Source organism: Zeus faber, assembly GCF_960531495.2.
Source record: "Zeus faber genome assembly, chromosome: 7".
NCBI lineage: Eukaryota > Metazoa > Chordata > Actinopteri > Zeiformes > Zeidae > Zeus > Zeus faber.
In genome coordinates, this window is record NC_137203.1 from 16,446,076 (window position 1) to 16,464,532 (window position 18,457).

The 18,457-nt window shown below is 45.8% G+C and overlaps 2 protein-coding genes across 8 annotated transcripts in view; one reads left to right on the plus strand and one right to left on the minus strand.

Annotated features, from left to right (window-relative positions):
* Positions 1–9,862, plus strand: part of smtnb (smoothelin b) — a 55,866-nt gene extending 46,004 nt beyond the window's left edge. For 3 of the 7 annotated variants that reach the window (XM_080003876.1, XM_080003877.1, XM_080003879.1), the window contains 8 exons: positions 2,662–2,841; positions 2,946–3,008; positions 3,122–3,200; positions 3,299–3,475; positions 3,586–3,712; positions 3,844–3,995; positions 5,737–5,914; positions 7,403–7,537. In XM_080003876.1, the coding sequence (XP_079860002.1) occupies positions 2,662–2,841; positions 2,946–3,008; positions 3,122–3,200; positions 3,299–3,475; positions 3,586–3,712; positions 3,844–3,995; positions 5,737–5,884 (926 nt within the window). In that variant the 3' untranslated portion in view covers positions 5,885–5,914; positions 7,403–7,537. Of the gene's footprint in view, positions 1–2,661; positions 2,842–2,945; positions 3,009–3,121; positions 3,201–3,298; positions 3,476–3,585; positions 3,713–3,843; positions 3,996–4,645; positions 5,114–5,736; positions 5,915–7,402 lie in introns of those variants that run through there. The other 4 variants (XM_080003874.1, XM_080003875.1, XM_080003878.1 and 1 more) reach the window with 2 other exon arrangements.
* Positions 9,136–12,094, minus strand: selenom (selenoprotein M). The gene is made up of 5 exons (XM_080003881.1): positions 11,796–12,094; positions 10,664–10,699; positions 10,540–10,574; positions 10,342–10,420; positions 9,136–10,250 (listed from the first exon to the last, which is right to left on the minus strand). Exons 1-5 carry the CDS (start codon positions 11,883–11,885, stop codon positions 10,020–10,022), a joined length of 471 nt encoding a protein of 156 aa, XP_079860007.1. The 5' UTR covers positions 11,886–12,094; the 3' UTR covers positions 9,136–10,019.
* Between the last annotated feature and the right edge of the window lie 6,363 nt (positions 12,095–18,457).

Sequence of the window (18,457 nt, forward strand, 5' to 3'; positions counted from 1 at the left end):
TACAAAGTACATTCATGGTCAGATGCAGACTAATTACTTTGTATTTTGGCCAAGAAGCCACAAAAAAGCAAGATGAGTGCTTATCAAGATCAATTCGATTAATATGATTGAAATAAAAATAAAAGTATCCTTTTAAAATGTATTATATGTAGATGTTAATACATCATACATCACATTGACAGCCCTAATTTATGTATATACTTCTATCTGAATTAATATTTTTTACATGCATGAATACGGATATGTCCATATCGGATTACCTTGCATTCACCTCAGATGTACAAGCACTGAAACATACACCAGTGTGTCTTCTGTCTTGTACCAAGCACTTACCATATGGTTCCACTGAGTGTCTGCGTGTGTTGCTCTGATGGCTGACATTGTGAGTGATTCGTGGCTGCAGCAATGAAGAAACAGAAATATGTACAGTAACAACACCGTGGACTCAGTTCCACTTATTACACCACCAGTCTCATTTCCTGATGTATTTTATCTGTATATTTTCCTAACCTTAACCTTAGCTTCCTATCATTGTAGACTTACTGGCTTGGATAATATTAAACCCAGACTTGTGAAGTTAAAATATCTAAGAACAGCAGTTTAGCAAATAGTATTGTGGCAGTTTTGCCTACCACGCGCCACCCAAGTGGCGTTTTCAGGGACCTCCGTGCACAGAGACACAGACGACGAGTTGTAGAAACCAGTTTATTGTACAGAGGGGGCTTGTTGGAATTAGCCCAGGAGCAGATGGACATGTGTCATGACAAGGGCTCCTCTCCTGACTGTGTGTGGGGATGGGGGTTTTACATTGCTCATGAGACCAACCAACGAGCAACAGGTATGCAGCCACGCTGATCCTGGGTCCCCAATTACCTAGACAGGGGTGGCTGCTCGAACAACACCATCCCCACACCACAAGTACTGTATATTTAAAGGAGAAGTCTGGTATTTCTTTAACCTTAGCCTTATTTTTTAGATCTTTGGGAGTTAACCCCAGTGATCATAATTTTGTGTAGCATCATAATCCTTGAAATTGATCCAGCATTAACAGAATAGCTCCAGCGGACTGCAGCGCACTGAGCAACGATAAAAATAGTACAATGGGGCAATGGTGCGCGGCAGATGGCTGACACCTGAAATACACCAGGCTCAATAGTGAAGTGTACGGGCGCGGCGCGTGTTTTTCACCGGCTACACCAGATATGTGGTGAAGCGCCCCAGTCGCGTCTATGTTGTCGTAGAGAGAGTATTAGAAACGACAGCGATTTAAATATTTTTTAAACAAACAGTTTGATAATAAGTTATGTCTGAAACACCACCAATACTTTTATTAGTTATTGTGTGAAAAATATAAAACAATCTTTGATTTCTGCTTATTACTTGTCTAAAAATGACCACATTGAAAAAATTACCACATGTTGTTGTAATTGTTGCTGTTGTCATGTACACCATGTTTAGACGGTCTCACAATATGTCTCATGAACTCTGCAGACATCCAGTTAAAGGTGCAGGGTGTACAATTTAGTGGCATCTTGCGGTGGTTGCAGATCGCAACCAACTGTATACCCCTCCCCGCGGCGGTGTAACATGGCGGCCTCTGTCAAAGCGTACCTGCTCTGTATGTATATAAAAACGGCTCATTCTAAGGTAACGCCACCACAACTATTATTAAACTGAATGAAATGATGATCCCATGAAAAACTATATTTTCATGGGATTATATACAAATTTTTACATACTTATGAATACTAGATTCCATTTCTGCCAAGTCCGTTCCGTGAATTCTACACACTGCACCTTTTAAAAGGTATAAAAAAATGTTTTTAGTCGTCTGCCATAAATAACTTTTAATATAATTGAAAAGTGAGCTACAACTGTAATTGTTGAAATTGGTGAGTGGGACATGTTTGGACTGTATTGCATTACTTTTACGTATTACATACAGTATATGTTTGTAAAATGGATCAGACTGCAGCTCTAGGTCTCTGGTACAATGGAGGCACATATAAAACACCTTTAATTTGATTGCACTCTTAACAAAAACATTTCTACATAGATTTATATTGTGTTTCTATGGAAAAGGCTCGGGGAGCCGCGCGCAGTTGGGGAAAAAAAGTAATAATAAATAGACCTCTCACGCAAAAATAGAGAAATGCAGAGTGGATGACGTGGCCAGTGTAGCTCCAACAATGCCCTTACAGCTTACACCACGCCAACATGCCTGGTGTACTTCTACCCTGAATGAGCAGGTGAGACGTAGCGATACCAAGGATGTGTTGGGGGTCGGGGGGGATCATTGTACTACACGTGGGTTGGACTTGACACTGCTCTCTACTCCGGGGACAGGGGGAGTGTGTTTGCTCTATTTGATCCCTCGTGTTTGTTCACCACAGACGGCCCCGACTCGACTGTCTCCCTCCCACCTATGAAGCACTGTGTCTTTTAAAGGTGTTTTATTGTACTGTGAAAAGAATCCTGAAATGCATCGCCTCAAATTCGGGAGCCCAGTTTAATCCTCTTTCGTGGCAGTCGGCTGAGGTGCTGTCAGCTTGTTTAGGGCCTCTCCTCCACCCACCCCCCACCCCCCTTTTTTTTTTTCCACTGACATCATCTCTTTACCTTTCTCATCGCGCCATCTCTGCCCTCCCTCCTCCATCCCAGACCAGAGAGAAAAGGAGCGCGAGACCCGTCTTCAGGATCTCCGACAGCAGAGAGAAGAGCGCTCGCAGAAGGGCCGCACGGGGCCCGGCGGAGGGGAGGTGGTGGTGAGGAAGGTGGAGAAATCGGCAGACGGCTCCACCCTCAGTCAGGTCACCAAGACGGACCGCTTTGCCAAGTCTGGTGCGTGGAATTTATAACTTAGTTATTACTACACGCACGCTGTACTCTGCAGAAGTGACATTATCCCTCTGATCCGCCAACTAATTAGAAATGTGTGTTTGTAGATGATGGCAGCAGATCAACTCGCAGCACCATCATGGAGGCCAGTTATGTGCAGAAAACAGACAGTGGGTGCAACTTAATTCCTCCTTCAAACTACAACCGCCAGTCATGATGTTTAAGCATCAGCCAACAATATCGTTTTAATGGTTTAGTGTTAATATCTTATCTATGTCTCCAGGAGGAACAGTCCAGTCCAAGTCCTACAGCTACACGTCCTCCACTTCCAGCTCCTCCAGCACAGCCAAGAAAGTGGGCAGGTGGGTGCAGGAGCCTCAGAATAGTGAATATATATCATGTTTAAAAAAATAAAGTACCTCCATAAATGAACTATATCCACATTATCTCCTGGTGGCAGTGTGTTTGACCGCGAGGACGACACGTCTTCTCGTGGTGGCGGCGGAGGACTGGCCGCGATGGAGCGAAGGCAGGCAGAGAAACGCAAGGAACTGATGAGAGCTCAGACCCTGCCCAAGACCTCCGCCATGCAGGCCCGCAAAGCCATGATTGAAAAGCTGGAGAAGGAGGGTGGCGGGTAAGGATGAGCGGATAAAATAGCCCCGGTCACAGAGAGAAAGAGAATGTTTATTTAAAAAAAAAAAAAAGCATGGGAATGTTAATACAAGCCCCCTGTCTTCTCTTCAGGCCTGGGAACCAGGCAGTTGCCAAGGTGAACAAGGTGCAGCGTTCCACTAGCTTTGGGGTGCCCAACGCAAACTCCATCAAACAGATGCTGCTGGACTGGTGCCGGGCCAAGACCCGCTCATATGAGGTAGGCCAATACAGTGTGTCTTCAAATCTTTTCTGTGATAGCAGCAATTGAGAAGTTGTAGCTCATCCTGCAAAAAAAAGAAAAAAAGGATCCACACCCTGTTCCTTTACCCCCCCCCCCCCCCCCAACAGAATGTGGACATTCAGAATTTCTCCTCCAGTTGGAGTAATGGCATGGCGTTTTGCGCCCTGGTCCACAATTTCTTTCCTGAGGCCTTTGACTACAACTCCCTGCTCCCCAGCAATCGCAGGCAAAACTTCGAGGTGGCCTTCAGCACTGCAGAGTGAGTACACTCACACAAGGTTTTTTATTGTTTTGTTTCACTCATTCATTTACTCTACACGTGCACTAACCACAGGTGTTATGAGTTGTCAGGAAGGAAAAAAAAACCTTAGCTCACTGAAAAGCCCCATCAAGCAGGACTGCACCAGGGTTTTTGTTGAGCTTGGCAGAGGAAATGTGAAGATATATCTTGAGAGACCAGCTGAAGAACAATGTCCACGCTGCCGCTGGATAATCTTCCCCTCCAGACTGGAAGTTCTCGCTTCTTTTTTTTTTTTTTTTTCCCAACCCCTGCATTATCCAACACGAGGAACAAAATATGAAGATAAAAATGTGTATCCTCCAAATCTTAAGACAAACTTTTTTCCTCTGCTGCTTTCCGCCCAAACAGACATACTATCCTGTCTTTGTGGATAAAAAAAAAAAAAAAGATTTAATCCAATCTCCTTTCTTCTTTCTGTGATTAAAAACATTTGTTTTAGCTTTAAAAAAAATAATAATAATAATCTTCGGCTTCAGTAGGTGGATTAAACACGTTTAGTTAAATGGTAAACGTGGAAGCCGATAAAGTTTCTCCGCATGATTCTGGGACGACACCCGCACCTTCTACTCCTCCGCCGTGTTGCAGGGTTAACCTTTCCTGTCTCCCAGGTGTGTCAAGACGCCGCGGGGATGAGCGACCGCTGTTCTAACTGCGTCACTAATCGCTCTGCCTCTAAAAAACCCCGCCCGTCTGTCCTCCGCCGAGAGGGACACTGACCGCCCTCCCCCTCGTCTTCAGCGCCGCCGCTAAACCCCCGAGACCCCGTCAGTGAACCCGTTCCCCAAAACGACGACCAGGTCAAGAAAGGAAAACAAATCCAGCTATCCCCTGCCCCCCCCCCCCTTCTTACTCTTGATACCTTCTGTCTCTCTGCGATTTTCTTGCATTGATGTGGTCACTACTTTCTAACCTGTAAAACCCCACCACCACCACCACCAACAACGCCACCGCCACCTCCAGTTTGTGTTGTGTTCACTTTTTGGCAATAACTCCAAACAGCCTACGGACTGTCACCTGTCTGTGTTGCACTGTCACTTGTCCCCCGGGCACACCCACCCCTCAAGCCGCCTGGACACACGCACACACACAAAACGCACACACACCACCACACACATCCTCTTCTGCACCAGTGTGTTTTCCCTCTCGTAGAGTCACTTTGGTCATATATTTCTCCTTGCAGGATCCTTTGTTTTGTGTTTTCTTGTATTGGTTTGCAACGATACAAAGCCATGTTGTGGTGTTGATGCCTCTTATCACATGTCTGAAGTCGCTCGTCTCAGCACAGAAATGAACAGAAAACCAAACAAAAAGGCTGAATGGGCGTCGCCCGACACTCATTTGACATTTTGTTATGGCGCGTGTTTGTGTGTGTTTGTGTGTTACAGTATATTTGTGTTCCACCTATGCATCATGATGTTCATGAAGCATGTTGACTCATGGATATGTACCCGTCAACACAGAGAATGTAATGTTGTTGTTTCTTTTTGTGTCTTCTCTCTCTCTCTCTCTCTCTCTCTGTCTCCTCACCCTGGATCCTTCCATTTGGCTGCCACTGCTTCCTCTTTATCTTCTGTCCCTGTATCTTCATTCTCTCTCTCTCTCTCTCTCTCTCTCTCTCTCCTTCCTCTACTTTTTGGTCTTCCTTTCTCTCTCTGGCCCCTTCTCTTCCCCTGCTCCCTCTCCCTGGGTGTGGGTGCAGGAAGTTAGTGGACTGTCCCCAGCTGTTGGACGTGGAGGACATGGTGAAGATGCGAGAGCCGGATTGGAAGTGTGTGTACACGTACCTGCAGGAGTTCTACAGGGGTCTAGTGCAGAAGGGCTTGGTTAAAACCAAAAACTCCTCCTAGAGTCACACCCCACCCTAATTTACACTCATGGTGAGAGAGGGGGCAAACCTCCCGAGGGACATTACAAGTGTGTGTGTGTGTGTGTGTGTGTGTGTGTGTGTGTGTGTGTGTGTGTGTGTGTGTGTGTGTGTGTGTGTGTGTGTGTGTGTGTGTGTGTGTGTGTGTGTGTGTGTGTGTGTGTGCGCACGCGCGCGCAAATGAGCTTTCTGTGTGATCACCAGAATTCCACTATACCTTATACGGCGGTCGATGGATTAATAGTGTTTGCTTCTCCCTGCTAACCTGAGGCAGCCCCGCAGAACCAAACATGGTAGGCACGTGCGCGTCCGTATGCGCGTGTGCACGTGCACAGCCAGACTATAGACGAGGCAGCGAGCCAGACCTTCCCCATCTGTCGCTCCGCTCTCTAAAAGGAACTGCGCTATCACAACGTTTCAAACAGGGATTCAGAAACAAAACAGAGCGGGGAAAAAAAAAAAAAAAAAAACCCCGCTGTTGTCTCGATTCTATGACTTTGTATCCACAGCACGAGTTTACAAGTGTTTAATTACCTGCGCGGCGACAAACCTTCGCAGCCTTTTATGGTAGTAGAGCTATCGTTAAAAATGGCCCGTATCCTCGATGACTTAAACGGGTAAAAGAGAAGAGCTTTTATGATGTTGATGCTTCTTTTCTGACATTTTGGACGCCTGCCTGTAGTAAACGTTTCTTCCCAGGGGCTCGTAAAGAAAAACAAAAACAAAAGCTCTGCGATCAGAGAAGTGCTTTCCAAGTCACGTCGAGGCCTGAGATTATGCAGGTTAATTCCACTCAAACACCATCTGTTGCCGCCGCCGGTGACCACCTTGAGCCTGGAACCAAACAAGCGAGGGTAGTGTTAGTTGAAATGAAAACCTGAAAAAACTTGCCTGTGTGATATTTGGGAAAAGTTCATTTATTCCAGTTGGTATTGCAGTATGTACTGTATATGGGAATGTTGCCCCCCTGTGGTCATTGTTTTTACATGATTTTCACACAGACTTGTCTATAGACTGTATTCCTAAAACAGTTGGACTATATATGTGTGTGTGTGTGTGTGTGTATATATGTATGTATGTATGTATATATGTATACTGTATATGTATGTATGTATGTGTATATATATATGTGTGTGTGTGTGTGTGTGTGTGTGTGTGTGTGTGTGTGTGTGTGTGTGTGTGTGTGTGTGTGTGTGTATAGACTGTATATATCTATACTGTATATATACACAGTATATAAATAGGTTTCTCAAATGAGTTATTTGGAGAAAAATAGAAACACAGTCTGATTGAAATGAAAGTAATACAGGACAATAAATGAGAACATCACGCACTACAAGCAAAAGTAACAGTACCGACTGCGTTGATAAAAGCCGGCGTGGTTTGTAGTTCTACGAGGAGAAAACAGTTTTCCTCTCTCTTACCTTTCCAGTTCAGCCACCCTTCTCGAACACCCGTGTCCCTGTCGTACTAAACACCCGTCGTGTGCCTGTCTCATTAGGACCTTTGCCAACTGCATGCCCTTGCTGGAGGTGGAGGACATGATGATCATGGGTAATAAACCCGACTCCAAATGTGTCTTCACCTACGTCCAGTCCCTGGTCAACCACCTGCGCAGGTACGAGATGAGGACCTTTGGTCGGTGCTCTGACCTCTGATCCGGCCTCCTGCTCCGCCCGACAACAGCGCGGGATGGTTGAATTCTGTATCCCCTTCCCCTCCCCCACCCCCGCCTCACAAGCTCAGACCCCGACAGCATCTTCACCCAGCCACAGCCAAGGCGCCGGGAAAGCAGAGTCTCCGATTCGGACAAGTTAGAGACAGTATGTTTGTGTTGTGTCACACGCTGATTTGTTTTGTATTTTGGGAGCGGTGACGTGCTAGATAGACTCATCTCTTCCAGACCCACGTCGTGGACACAAAACAAAGCCCCTCAGTCTCCAGGAAAGGAGTGCCAAAGTTTTTATTGGAGTATCTTCTTTTTTCTTTTCTTTTTTTTTTTTTTTTACATGAAAGCTTTTATATTTGTTTCTATTTTTATTTTGACACAGTGTAGTAACAGTTAATATTCAAGAGGTTGCAAGTTATATTACTGCTGCCTACTGAGAAATAATTTTAAAATTCATTTGTTTTACATCAGTTTTACAAGTATTCTAAGTTATCTAAGTTAAGCATGACTGTTGATAATGACACTGAAAACGTCTATTTAAATATCATTTGGTGAATAAAGTGTTGACTCTGGTACTGTTAAACCGTTTTTAGCCACATCTGCATGTTTTTTTTTGTTTAAATACACCTTAACTTGAATTATCTGAAAGCCTTTCAGATATTATGACTTCTAATTTACTGTTTAATTCATGAGCACTGAGAGGTTCCTCCTCTGCAGTCTAGATGAGCGCAGCCTCATTGTCAGTTCTGTCTGAAGCTGTGCATGTCTGCCATTCTGAAGAGTGCTACTGAGAACCAGGTTCTGTTTTTTTTTATTTTATGACTTTTTGGGGCTTTTTTACACATTCTGTTTTTGAGATTTTATTGCTTCAAAATGTTCTGGTTCTGTAACATACTGCATAACTAAATGACCCACATTTTATAATCAAACTCATCCACGCATAATTCAGGCGAAAAACAAATAATAGTATTTTGAACATTTGGGGAAAAAAAAAAGGAAAGTGATTTCACACTTGGTGTAGCTGCACTGTAGTGTTTAAAAAAAAAAAATAAACCAAAATTTGTCTTGCTACAAATGTAAATACTTAAAAAAAAATATAGATATATATATTTGTTTTCCTCCCCCAAATGCGCTTACCACCCTACCTGAAGCCCCATTGCTGTCAAACACACTCACACACGGTCCTTTTGCTGGGCTCTTTATTTATGCTTGAGCATTTCTTTGAAATATGTTTTTGTTTTGTGTGTGCCATCATATATTATGCTTTGAAGTTTGGTTTACAAAATAAGTCAGTCATCCCAAGCTCGTTCGGCGTTGGAAGAGACAAAGAGTAACATCATTGTGCTGCAGATTTTCTTTTGGGCCAAATGAAAGCTGGCTTTCAGCTCAGTCAATGTGACTAACAAAAAAAAAAAAAGGAATGAATTTCCTTCTAGGTTGAGCAAACTTCCAGTGTACATTTTCTGACTTTAAGTTAAGGAAAGTTTTGAAGAAAAGTTTTTTTCCACATGTGCAATTAAGGTTCCTTTAAAAAAAAAAAAAAATCGACACTAATGCAGTGTTACTTTTTTTTTTTATTTTTTTTTATTTTGATGTAAAGAATTTCATTTCGTTCTATTTCCATTCATCAACCGTAATTATTATAGAAATATTCTATTGCTGTCAACTCAGAAACCAAGAGCTCCCACAAAGCAGCAAATCCTGTACATACGACTTTAAACATGTAATAATTTAGGTTTCTGTACACCGCAGTTAAATGTGAATGGACATTAAACCAACTTTACAAATTCATATTTTGTTTTTTTGCTTCAGTTTTACACTGACATACTGTTACTTTGCCAACATCCTTGTTAAGATCTCTTAATTTGTAAATGACAAAGGAAAACATATGTGACAAATAATTCAAAATGCAGTCATAGTTTGAGATGTTTTATTCTTAGCGTAGCAATTTGTCATTCCACTGCACTTGAATCCCCTCGTGTGTGTGTGTGTCAGTTCCTTCCACCACAACATTTAGCATCAGTCCCAAGCCAATCCCATGATTTGCAGCCGGGGACTTCATTCAGTTTCATGGTGGACAGGAAGTGAACAGACACAAGGGGGATCAAGTCAGCAGGGAAAACACTTGACACATCATGTGCAGTTATTGGGAATGAGTGTTGTAAACATTCACAGCATCGTGGGGTCAAATAGCATTGACCAAGTGGTTAGTTGTTGTATTGGCCTCGCAAAACAAAAAGTGAACAAATAACCCAACAGCATGTGTATGAAAATAAAAGTAGACCCGGTGGAGGCTGTGTGTATGTGTTGTTTCTCTCTCCCAGGGCTGGTCCACGATCTGCTGGTACTAATTTTGAACAACAAATATGTCTTACGGATTCTGATAACCGACTTGTAACGTGGTGGGAGCAACGGAGGACGGTGGTGTCACGCCTCGGCTCCTTCTGAGTTATAGATCAGAGTGCTTGTCCTCCGAAACTGGCTCGGAGGCGTCTTCCTCTGTCGGTGGGGCGGCCGGGCCGGGCCGGGATTCGGACGTGTCCTTAAAGGGGCTGTCTTTGGCAGGCGAGAAGCGGAACTCCTCCGGCACCTCGTCCTCGGGCTGAGCCTTCTTGTAGAAGCCGAGCTTGGCCAGCAGCTCGTTTATCTCGGAGCGGGTCATGTCCGACAGGGCTATCCTCTGAGGAAAGGCAACGCACGGTCCACTTATCTCACGGCTCGTAAAGTCGGCTACGACGCAAATATTCAACGCAAGAGACGGAGAGACTTACGTCGAGCTCTTCGTAGTAGTGATTGAGGAGGACGAGCTCAGGATCGGCCCCAGGAATGTGCTTCATTACCAGGTTGTGGCTGGAGAGGAAGGGGTTAAGGATAAGGGCAGACCGCTCGCGTCCTTGGCTTATTCATTTTCTCCAAATTACACAAAGAAATGTATGCGTTAGAAAGAAAGACAAAATGGTAAAGGATACTAAAGAGGTATGTCCTGAGTCACAAAGGCTTTGACCTGTGGAGGGAGAAGGTAAGCGCCGTACACTGTATATTCTTACCATGCTGCTCATTATGCCGCTGCGGATCGCAGAGATAAGCGCTCACCTCTCTCAGCCTGTTGAGCTGTCATCCGCCGCATGTCTGCAACGAGATAAACGGCGCAATGTTGTGTTACTATGGGCCTGCTTCATGCGGGGGCCACCGGGGCGTGTCCGTTTTTATATACTGTCGATAACAGGTGCAACCTCCGGATAGGTATTCTTTGCACAGCGTCTTCACCTGCACCGCGGTGCTGTTGTAACGGGTGGCTGTTGAGGAAGATGGCTCCGGGGCACTTGAGCTTCCGTCTTTCTGCTCAGCCTCGTCCTATAATTAGATCACCCTTCTGGTCTTTGTTTGTACAATTTTTTTTTTTTTTTTTAATAAATAAACCTGTGCATCTGGTATCGTTCGCCATTTTAAGATGTAAACCCCAGGTGGGAGTTGCGTGACACTAGCAGGAGACGCCTCTCTTCTGGCAGCGATACAGGCGTGACACCCCAGGGTACCAGGCCCTCGTGGTTCACAAAGAGAACGGACAGAGTTGGGGAGACGGGTGCACGTGGTGGAAGGAACCCGACACCGAGTGGAATCTGTTGTTACGCACAGAATCTCCCCATAACGTCTAACAAATGAAATCAGATGTATTTAAAGTGCATCTGCATGGGTGTCAGGACACTGAGCAAGATGGATAGATGTAGAGATGCATGGTTCGATGGGTAGATAGATAGATAGATGGACAGAGAGATAGATGGATGGTTCGATAGAAAGATACATAGAGAGATGGAATGGAAAAAAAAAATGGCAATGTACAACAAAACTAACGTAAAATGTAAAAATAGAAACTAATAATAAAAGAAACATGCATTATTTTATTTTTTTTATCAGATTGTATACAAATAATGTTTAAAAAAAAAAATCCACACCGTTCATTTCATTTTACTCACAAAAAAAAACAAACGAAAAAAACCCCGAAAAAACAGTTCCACCCGAAAAATCTGCGCAAGCGTCTCACGCTCGCGGAAGTGGAGGGATTTGGGATTTGAGGTTGCGCCGTGTTTTAAAGAATGAACCCGTCACGTCACTGCCCCCCCCCCCCCCCCCCCCCCCCCCCAAATAAAAGGACTTTCTGATTTTCCAATGAATGTTTATTTATTCATTTATTCTTCTGGTCCATAATGCAAAAGGCGTACTGTACCTCCACCTTCGCCTTGGCCAGACCTTCCAGTCCGCTCGGATCCGCAGCCGCAGCGCAGTGGATCAGGCCGCTCAGTACGAACAGCCACATGGCTCCCGCTCCCGCTCCCGCTCAAGGCTTCGGGTGGAACCGGGCTTCGACGTTCCGACAACGCTCCCGAGGAGATGGAGGCGCTGGGTGGGCGGCGGCTGCGTCACGTCCGGACCCCCGTGCCACGTCAAACGTTTCCCCCGGTGTCCGAGAGGTGGAGAGAGGGGCGTGGCGTGCGCGCCCTCAGCCCCGCCGTCGCAGGAGATTGCCCAGTAGAATGTGGAGCGGTCGTTTTTGTCGTTTCGTCAAAAGGAGAAAACCATACAATAAAACGACGGCAATATATTGTATGAGCATCACAATAACGTTATAATAACTTGGACTTTAAACATTGCAATACTTCATTCATATCCATGCCTGTATTATTGTATACATAATGATATATGTATATGATATATATATATAATGATATATAATATGTGTTCATTGTGTACAGAATATCCCATCTATACCCGCAGACGAAAGCATCAAACATAATGTCACTTATACCCTGGTTTTATTTTTATTTATATGATCTTTCATATGTTTGTTTTTTTTTATTTGTATGCTTTCCATGCTAATTGTCTGCACAACAATGCAACAGTGCTTACCTACCAAGACGGATTCCTGGTAAATGAAGATGTACTTGACCCCTGCGATTCTGCTCGAATCACTTCGCTCTGGCCGGAGGCTGCGGCCCAACGAGGCCGCACCCTCTCGCCACGAGAACAGTGTCTTTCCCGTCATCGACGGCTGTCACTGAGACGGACCCTCCACCTCCCCCGCGTCTGCAACCAGGCCCGGGGCCCCCACTGAGAACTGTGATTCTTCTGATTCAAATTGTTCTGATTCTGATTCTGATTCTGATTCTGGTTCTGGTTCTGGTTCCTTCGAGGGCCCCTAGAGGGGGCGCATCGAGGCTGATCAGCCGTCACGCTGCCTCCGGCGCCGTGCGTCCACCAGGGGGCGACGTGCCGCCACAACGCGCGCCGCGGCCGCTGTAACGCAGTCGCCGCGGCGGGAGGACGGCGTTTGCAGCGGGGGTCCGTTCACGGAAGCGACCGGAGCCCGTGGCGTCCCGTCTCCACCGTTTGAAGGACGCGGGGAGACCCACGCGGCAGCCGGTCTCTGTCGACGTCGTTTTGTTTTTGTTTCTCTTCGTTGTTGTTGTTGTTGTTGTTTTCTCCGTCTTCGGCGTGGGAGGGTTCGAGCCGGTGGGTGGGGGGGGGGGGGGGGGGGGGACACGGTGCGTTTCGGAGATGTAGAGTCCGGCTGCAGCAGCACCTGCTCCCCGCGCCGCCTGCGTGATGCCCGGCTCTCATCTGGGAAACTGAAGCAGTTCTGGGGACCCTGTAAAAAAAAACAAAAAAAACAAGAGAACACTTAGGGCTGCGCGGGATCCCGTTGCGGCACCGGCGATAGACAGGGATTCATCCGTGATCGGTGTCGGCGGCCACCCAGGTGAGGAACCCTGTGTTGGGGAATGCGAGTGAGCGGCAGCACCTAATCCGTTTACAGTCACATTTCTCCTTGCATGGCATGTGTGTTTCACCCCTTTTCCTCGCAAATCCCTGTTCAAATTGCGATTTAAATCAGCGGTTCCCAACGTAGGGTCCGAGGACCCCCTCCAGGGGGTCCCCAGTAAAAAAGGATTGACAGTTGAACTTCAGCATTATGCCATTTACAGGACGACGGGGCCTTGGGAGAATGTCGAGTAAGGAATGTTTTTCGTCATGGTGTCACTGTTATCTCCCTAACTGTTGTGCAGTCAGGTGTGGAATTTTGGACTGAATCATATATAAGATGAGATAAGATAAGCAGGGAACACCTTCGCTGAAATCCTATTAAATGGGGTCCGTGGCTAAATGCATATTACATGGAAGGTCCTTGACAGGAGAGGAGTTGACCATCACTCAACTAAATCATCCTGTCATTTCGCACCAATGAATTAAAATAAACACCCATGACCCTCATCAGCATGCAGTTGATATTTGGTGTCCAGCTGTGCCGCAGGCTGCTTGATGCCGAACCTACTGCTCCGATAAAGGAAAACAAAAATGGCACTAGAGGTCCATGTTTCTCTGTGAGTAATGTGTTTGTTTGTTTTTCTGGGGAATTAATCTAGAATAATTATGTCTGTTACAACCGGGGTACGTTTTATAAGGCTATTTTTGCATCTGAATTTGTGCTCACAAAGATGCACACACATCTATTATGTTTACCCAACACATACACGCGCACGCACACCCACACACACATCAGATATATTCATGCACATAGACTCGTGCATCCAAAACAGGGTTTGATGACAAAACACTGCATTAAATTGACCTTCATCTCTGTTTCTGCCAGAAATTGTTCTTGACACAAGAGCTGTAGTGCTGTTGTCTTCCATCTGAATTATTAATTTTTTCCATCTGTATTTATGTCTAGTGACCATGATGTAAAGGTCAAATAACGTTAAAATAACAGGCGACTTGGTTGATTACGGTGGCATACCTCCTCAATAATGCATTTTTTCATTTTTTTTGTCATGCACATAACTATGTTTGTCAGTTGCGAGGGGACCTCCCCTGTCGTTCAGGGTTGTTTACATTCCAACATTGGGACACTTGGTTTTATATTTAATAATGGTGTAATAACAATTCTTTCACAGTTCCCATCCCACAATTATGGACCATTTAACAAGCCTGGGAGTTTTATTGCACTCTTTTTCTTAGTAATACATCAACAGATATTACTGCAGGCCTGGTTGAGACGAAACACCTTTAATAACCTGCTACTAAAACGGTCGTCGGGTCAGAACGGAGTCTTTTTACAAAACTTCCGCCGCACATATCTCACAAGTCAAAGGTTTTCTTTGTGCGTTATCTCTCTTTTATTGTTTCTCACCATTTTATGTGTCTTTATCATCATATAAACCCCCCCACACACACACACACACACACACACTCACGCACACAATACTGCCAACTAATTCATGTCTTACACTTTCACAATTTCTGCTCCTTTGAAGGGATTTTTCATATTTCTCATTAAAAAGATAACAATGGCTGAAGAGAACACTTGGATTTGTCTCGAGTAAGCTTTTCATTTCATGCGCATGCAGGGGTTAGCGCTCCAGATCCACTGGCTTATCTTGTGTTGTCGGCGAAGCACAATTGGAATTGTGTTTGTTCGGCCTTAATGAGTCCGTCCGCTGTGGTTTCGCCGCTGTCCGAATTTGACGACACAGGCAGGTGGCTTCACAAAGATAACACGTTGCCAACCCACGTTAGTCAAGCTTGGCTGCTACCAAAATTTTTGCATTATGGGCAAAATCCTTTTGACAAAACGATTTCCAGCTTGTCACCTAGTTTGGAGTAGAGATACACTGGGACATGGGAAAAGATGACTCCAGTGGCACTAGGACCCAGAGGAGCAGCCCACGGCGGTGGCGGCAGCTGCCGGTGTCATCTCTGTCAGGGTCATCATTAGTATCCCTGTCACAGGGGCATATGGGCCTGGAGGCCCCCAACACCAAACACACGCCTTGGCTGCAAGTTTAATAGTAATCACCAGAGATGTGAGAGGAAATATTTCAGCCTCAACACGGCTGGCTGGGGTGGTCGAACGGGAAGAACATTCTACACAATTAATCGTCATTGCAGGATAAGAAAATCAGATTTCATGAGTGACTCAATTATTTCTGCTGTTGTTCATGAAAACGGGCGTGACTCCTTAATAAGGACTTCTTTTTGAATGGTACTGTGAGAGTCAATACAACACTCGGCTATGCTCTTACTGCATATCTCCCGTCTGGGTTGTGTTGAAGTACATGCTTCCTGTCTTGCGCAGCTTCCGCCCGGCGCATGTAAACACGGCGGCACACAAATCATTCTACTGTCTTTGAAGGCGAGTGCAGTGAGAGAAGCCAGCATTCTGTGAGAAGACGTTTATACGAGTTTAGATCAGCCCTACGTTGGCCCCAATTAGGGGCCTTTATGTGTGGAGTTTGCATGTTGTCCCCGCGCTCACATGGGGTTTCCTCCATGTAATATCAGTGAGGACCCCCACTAAAAATATGCACATCATCGTCTGACCAGTATGAGCCCATGATAGCATAATAATACACATCCACCGTATGAAGAAGAAGAGCCATTTATTAGTATTGAATATTGGAACATATAAATTCGGGCCGAGGGTTCATTTTCCTTAACTCAGCTGATGCAAAGGCACCAAATTCACATTCTATTCATTACAATTCATTATCTCTCGCATTGGCTTAAAATTCCCTTGACCTTTGGATGAAAACAATCCAAGGATTTTGCAAAATGATTACCATCAGCTCAAATACGTAATGTAACAGCTCAAGGCAAAATAAATCCTATAGGGCGCGATGAGAATGTGTTGGTTGTTGGAGGTTTGACGTTTTCAAACCACATACTATAACACACGTACATATTCATTATTTTTTCGTCTCTCATTCTTTCTCTCTCTCTCTTCCTCTATCTCTTCTTTGTATTTCTGACACCAATTACCCCGCGCACACAGCCATTACCTCCGATAATGATCTATCTGCAACGGTTGTGACAGTGGCCGTTGGGACTGTGGCATGTTGACGTCACCGGCGGAAACTGTGGAGCGGTTGGCTGAAGGAAATAATACAGAGCACATCAGCGGGAGAGCACCAGTGTCACCTCGGAAGGGGAACAGGGAGAGGAAGGCAAAAGGGAAAGGGATGGCTTTAATAACGGCGCTCGTCGTCGGCTGAAGGAAATATGTATCGGGAGAGAGGGACATCGCGGGGAAAACAGAACCGCGGTGTGGCGACGTTCTGACGTTCTTCAAAAGAACAGGTTAATTCATGTTCATCGAAGGTGTGGAGCTGAAGGCTGAGACAAAGAAGGGGGGTGATGTGGGAAAGAGAGAGAGAGCAAGATAGGGAGAGCAAAGGGGATTATAAAAAAAAAAAATAGGCCACGTCAGACTGAAAGGAGGGGAGGATCACTTTGGAGACATTTTGCGACTATGGACCGTCATGGCTGGTTTTCCTCCCTTGGCTCGTCTTTGCATCCCCCACTACCGCGCGTGCCCAATCGCCTCCCACTCTCCTCCCCCCGTTACCCCGCACGAAAACACCATACATGGGCTCGAGACATCCGAGGTATGCCGAGACGGGCACCAGGGTATCGGCCCGGCGGAAAATAACGGCGTGTTGCATGTTCACTGTGCACATGTGATCAACGCTGACCTTGCAGGAAGGAGCAGCGGCTCCCCTGCGTGAAAGTCACGGCTCCCTCTCTTGTAGGTCGTGTGAATAATCATGACCGGGGCTCTATTGTGTTTCTGCCCTGGGGCTGAAAAAAAACAACTCCCTCCACTGACCAATTACATGTCCATAACACGCAAGGCCGAGCTGCACAGGGCGAGAGCGAGAGAGGGAATCTGCATCGTTCAGATCGGGGACGGATTAAAATGCACCCGCCGGATACAATGGCGGCAGGGCGCCTTGGCATTGCATCCGGCGGCTTTGTAAGCGAGGGACGCCGGGTTAGGGAGCCGCTCGCCCAGTCGGTGTAGGGAATGGTAAATATGCGAATCTAGCCCCTCTTTTGCCTTCGCCGAAAGAAGATTCGACGTGACGCTGCACGGCAGCTTAATTTTATCAGGGGATCAAATTTTATTCGAAACGTTGATTTCAGTGTTTTTTTCCTTTGCAGCCGAGCGCCCGGCTCTCCTCGTGTTATTTGCTACTTGTTCCGGGGAGTTGTGTTGTTTTGGACGCCGCGGCGGTTTCTCGCGCGAGCGCCGCGCAGGTGTACCGAGGCTGATACCGACCGAGCATCACCGTGGTTACCGGAGGACCGGCAAGCACTTTTAGATACAGGCTGATAAGCGGCGCCCAGGCTTACATTCTCAGGTTCTATTTTTGAGTCGGTCCGACCGCGGAGGAGGAGCGGAGGGTGGAAGAGCGGGCGTTCCACTTTCCTCTTTTCTCTGCCTCGTTGTTTCTCCCCGTTTCACGCGCTCTTATTTAACCATCATGCGAGTCTCTCCCCCTCTCTCATTATCGCCCACGGGAGAACATAATCGCTGGTTTGCAGGGCCGTGAACAGGCAGGTAATTGAAACTATCACGATTCTGCCGAAGCCTGCACTCAATCCCAGAGCAGGAGAACGGGGGAACGTAGGAATGACTCAGACACTTGTCCTGCTGTGTCAACAAGATCCCATGACAACCACACCCTAATTACTAATTTATCACTTGTCATTTGTGAAAGAGCTGGGGGTTTTCCAATATTGCTAATGATGGGTGGGAACATGCCCTTTATTTATCGGCAATGATGCTGCTTGACTCTCTTCTCAGCTGTCATTTATTTATTGGCACTTCCATCGACATGATTATTCCCTGACCGGTGGAATACTGTCGGGGTGCTGTGGTTCTATACCCTACTTTCAGTGACTGTTTGATAGTAATTTAGGTCACCTAATAGTGATAAATGAAGGAATAGCATCAGAAAAAAAATCCTAGAATGTAAGTTTGAGCTATTTGCACAATTCTGATAACTGTCGACTTGCCCCTTGTGTCGTTTGTTCTAAAGGTTTGGGAAG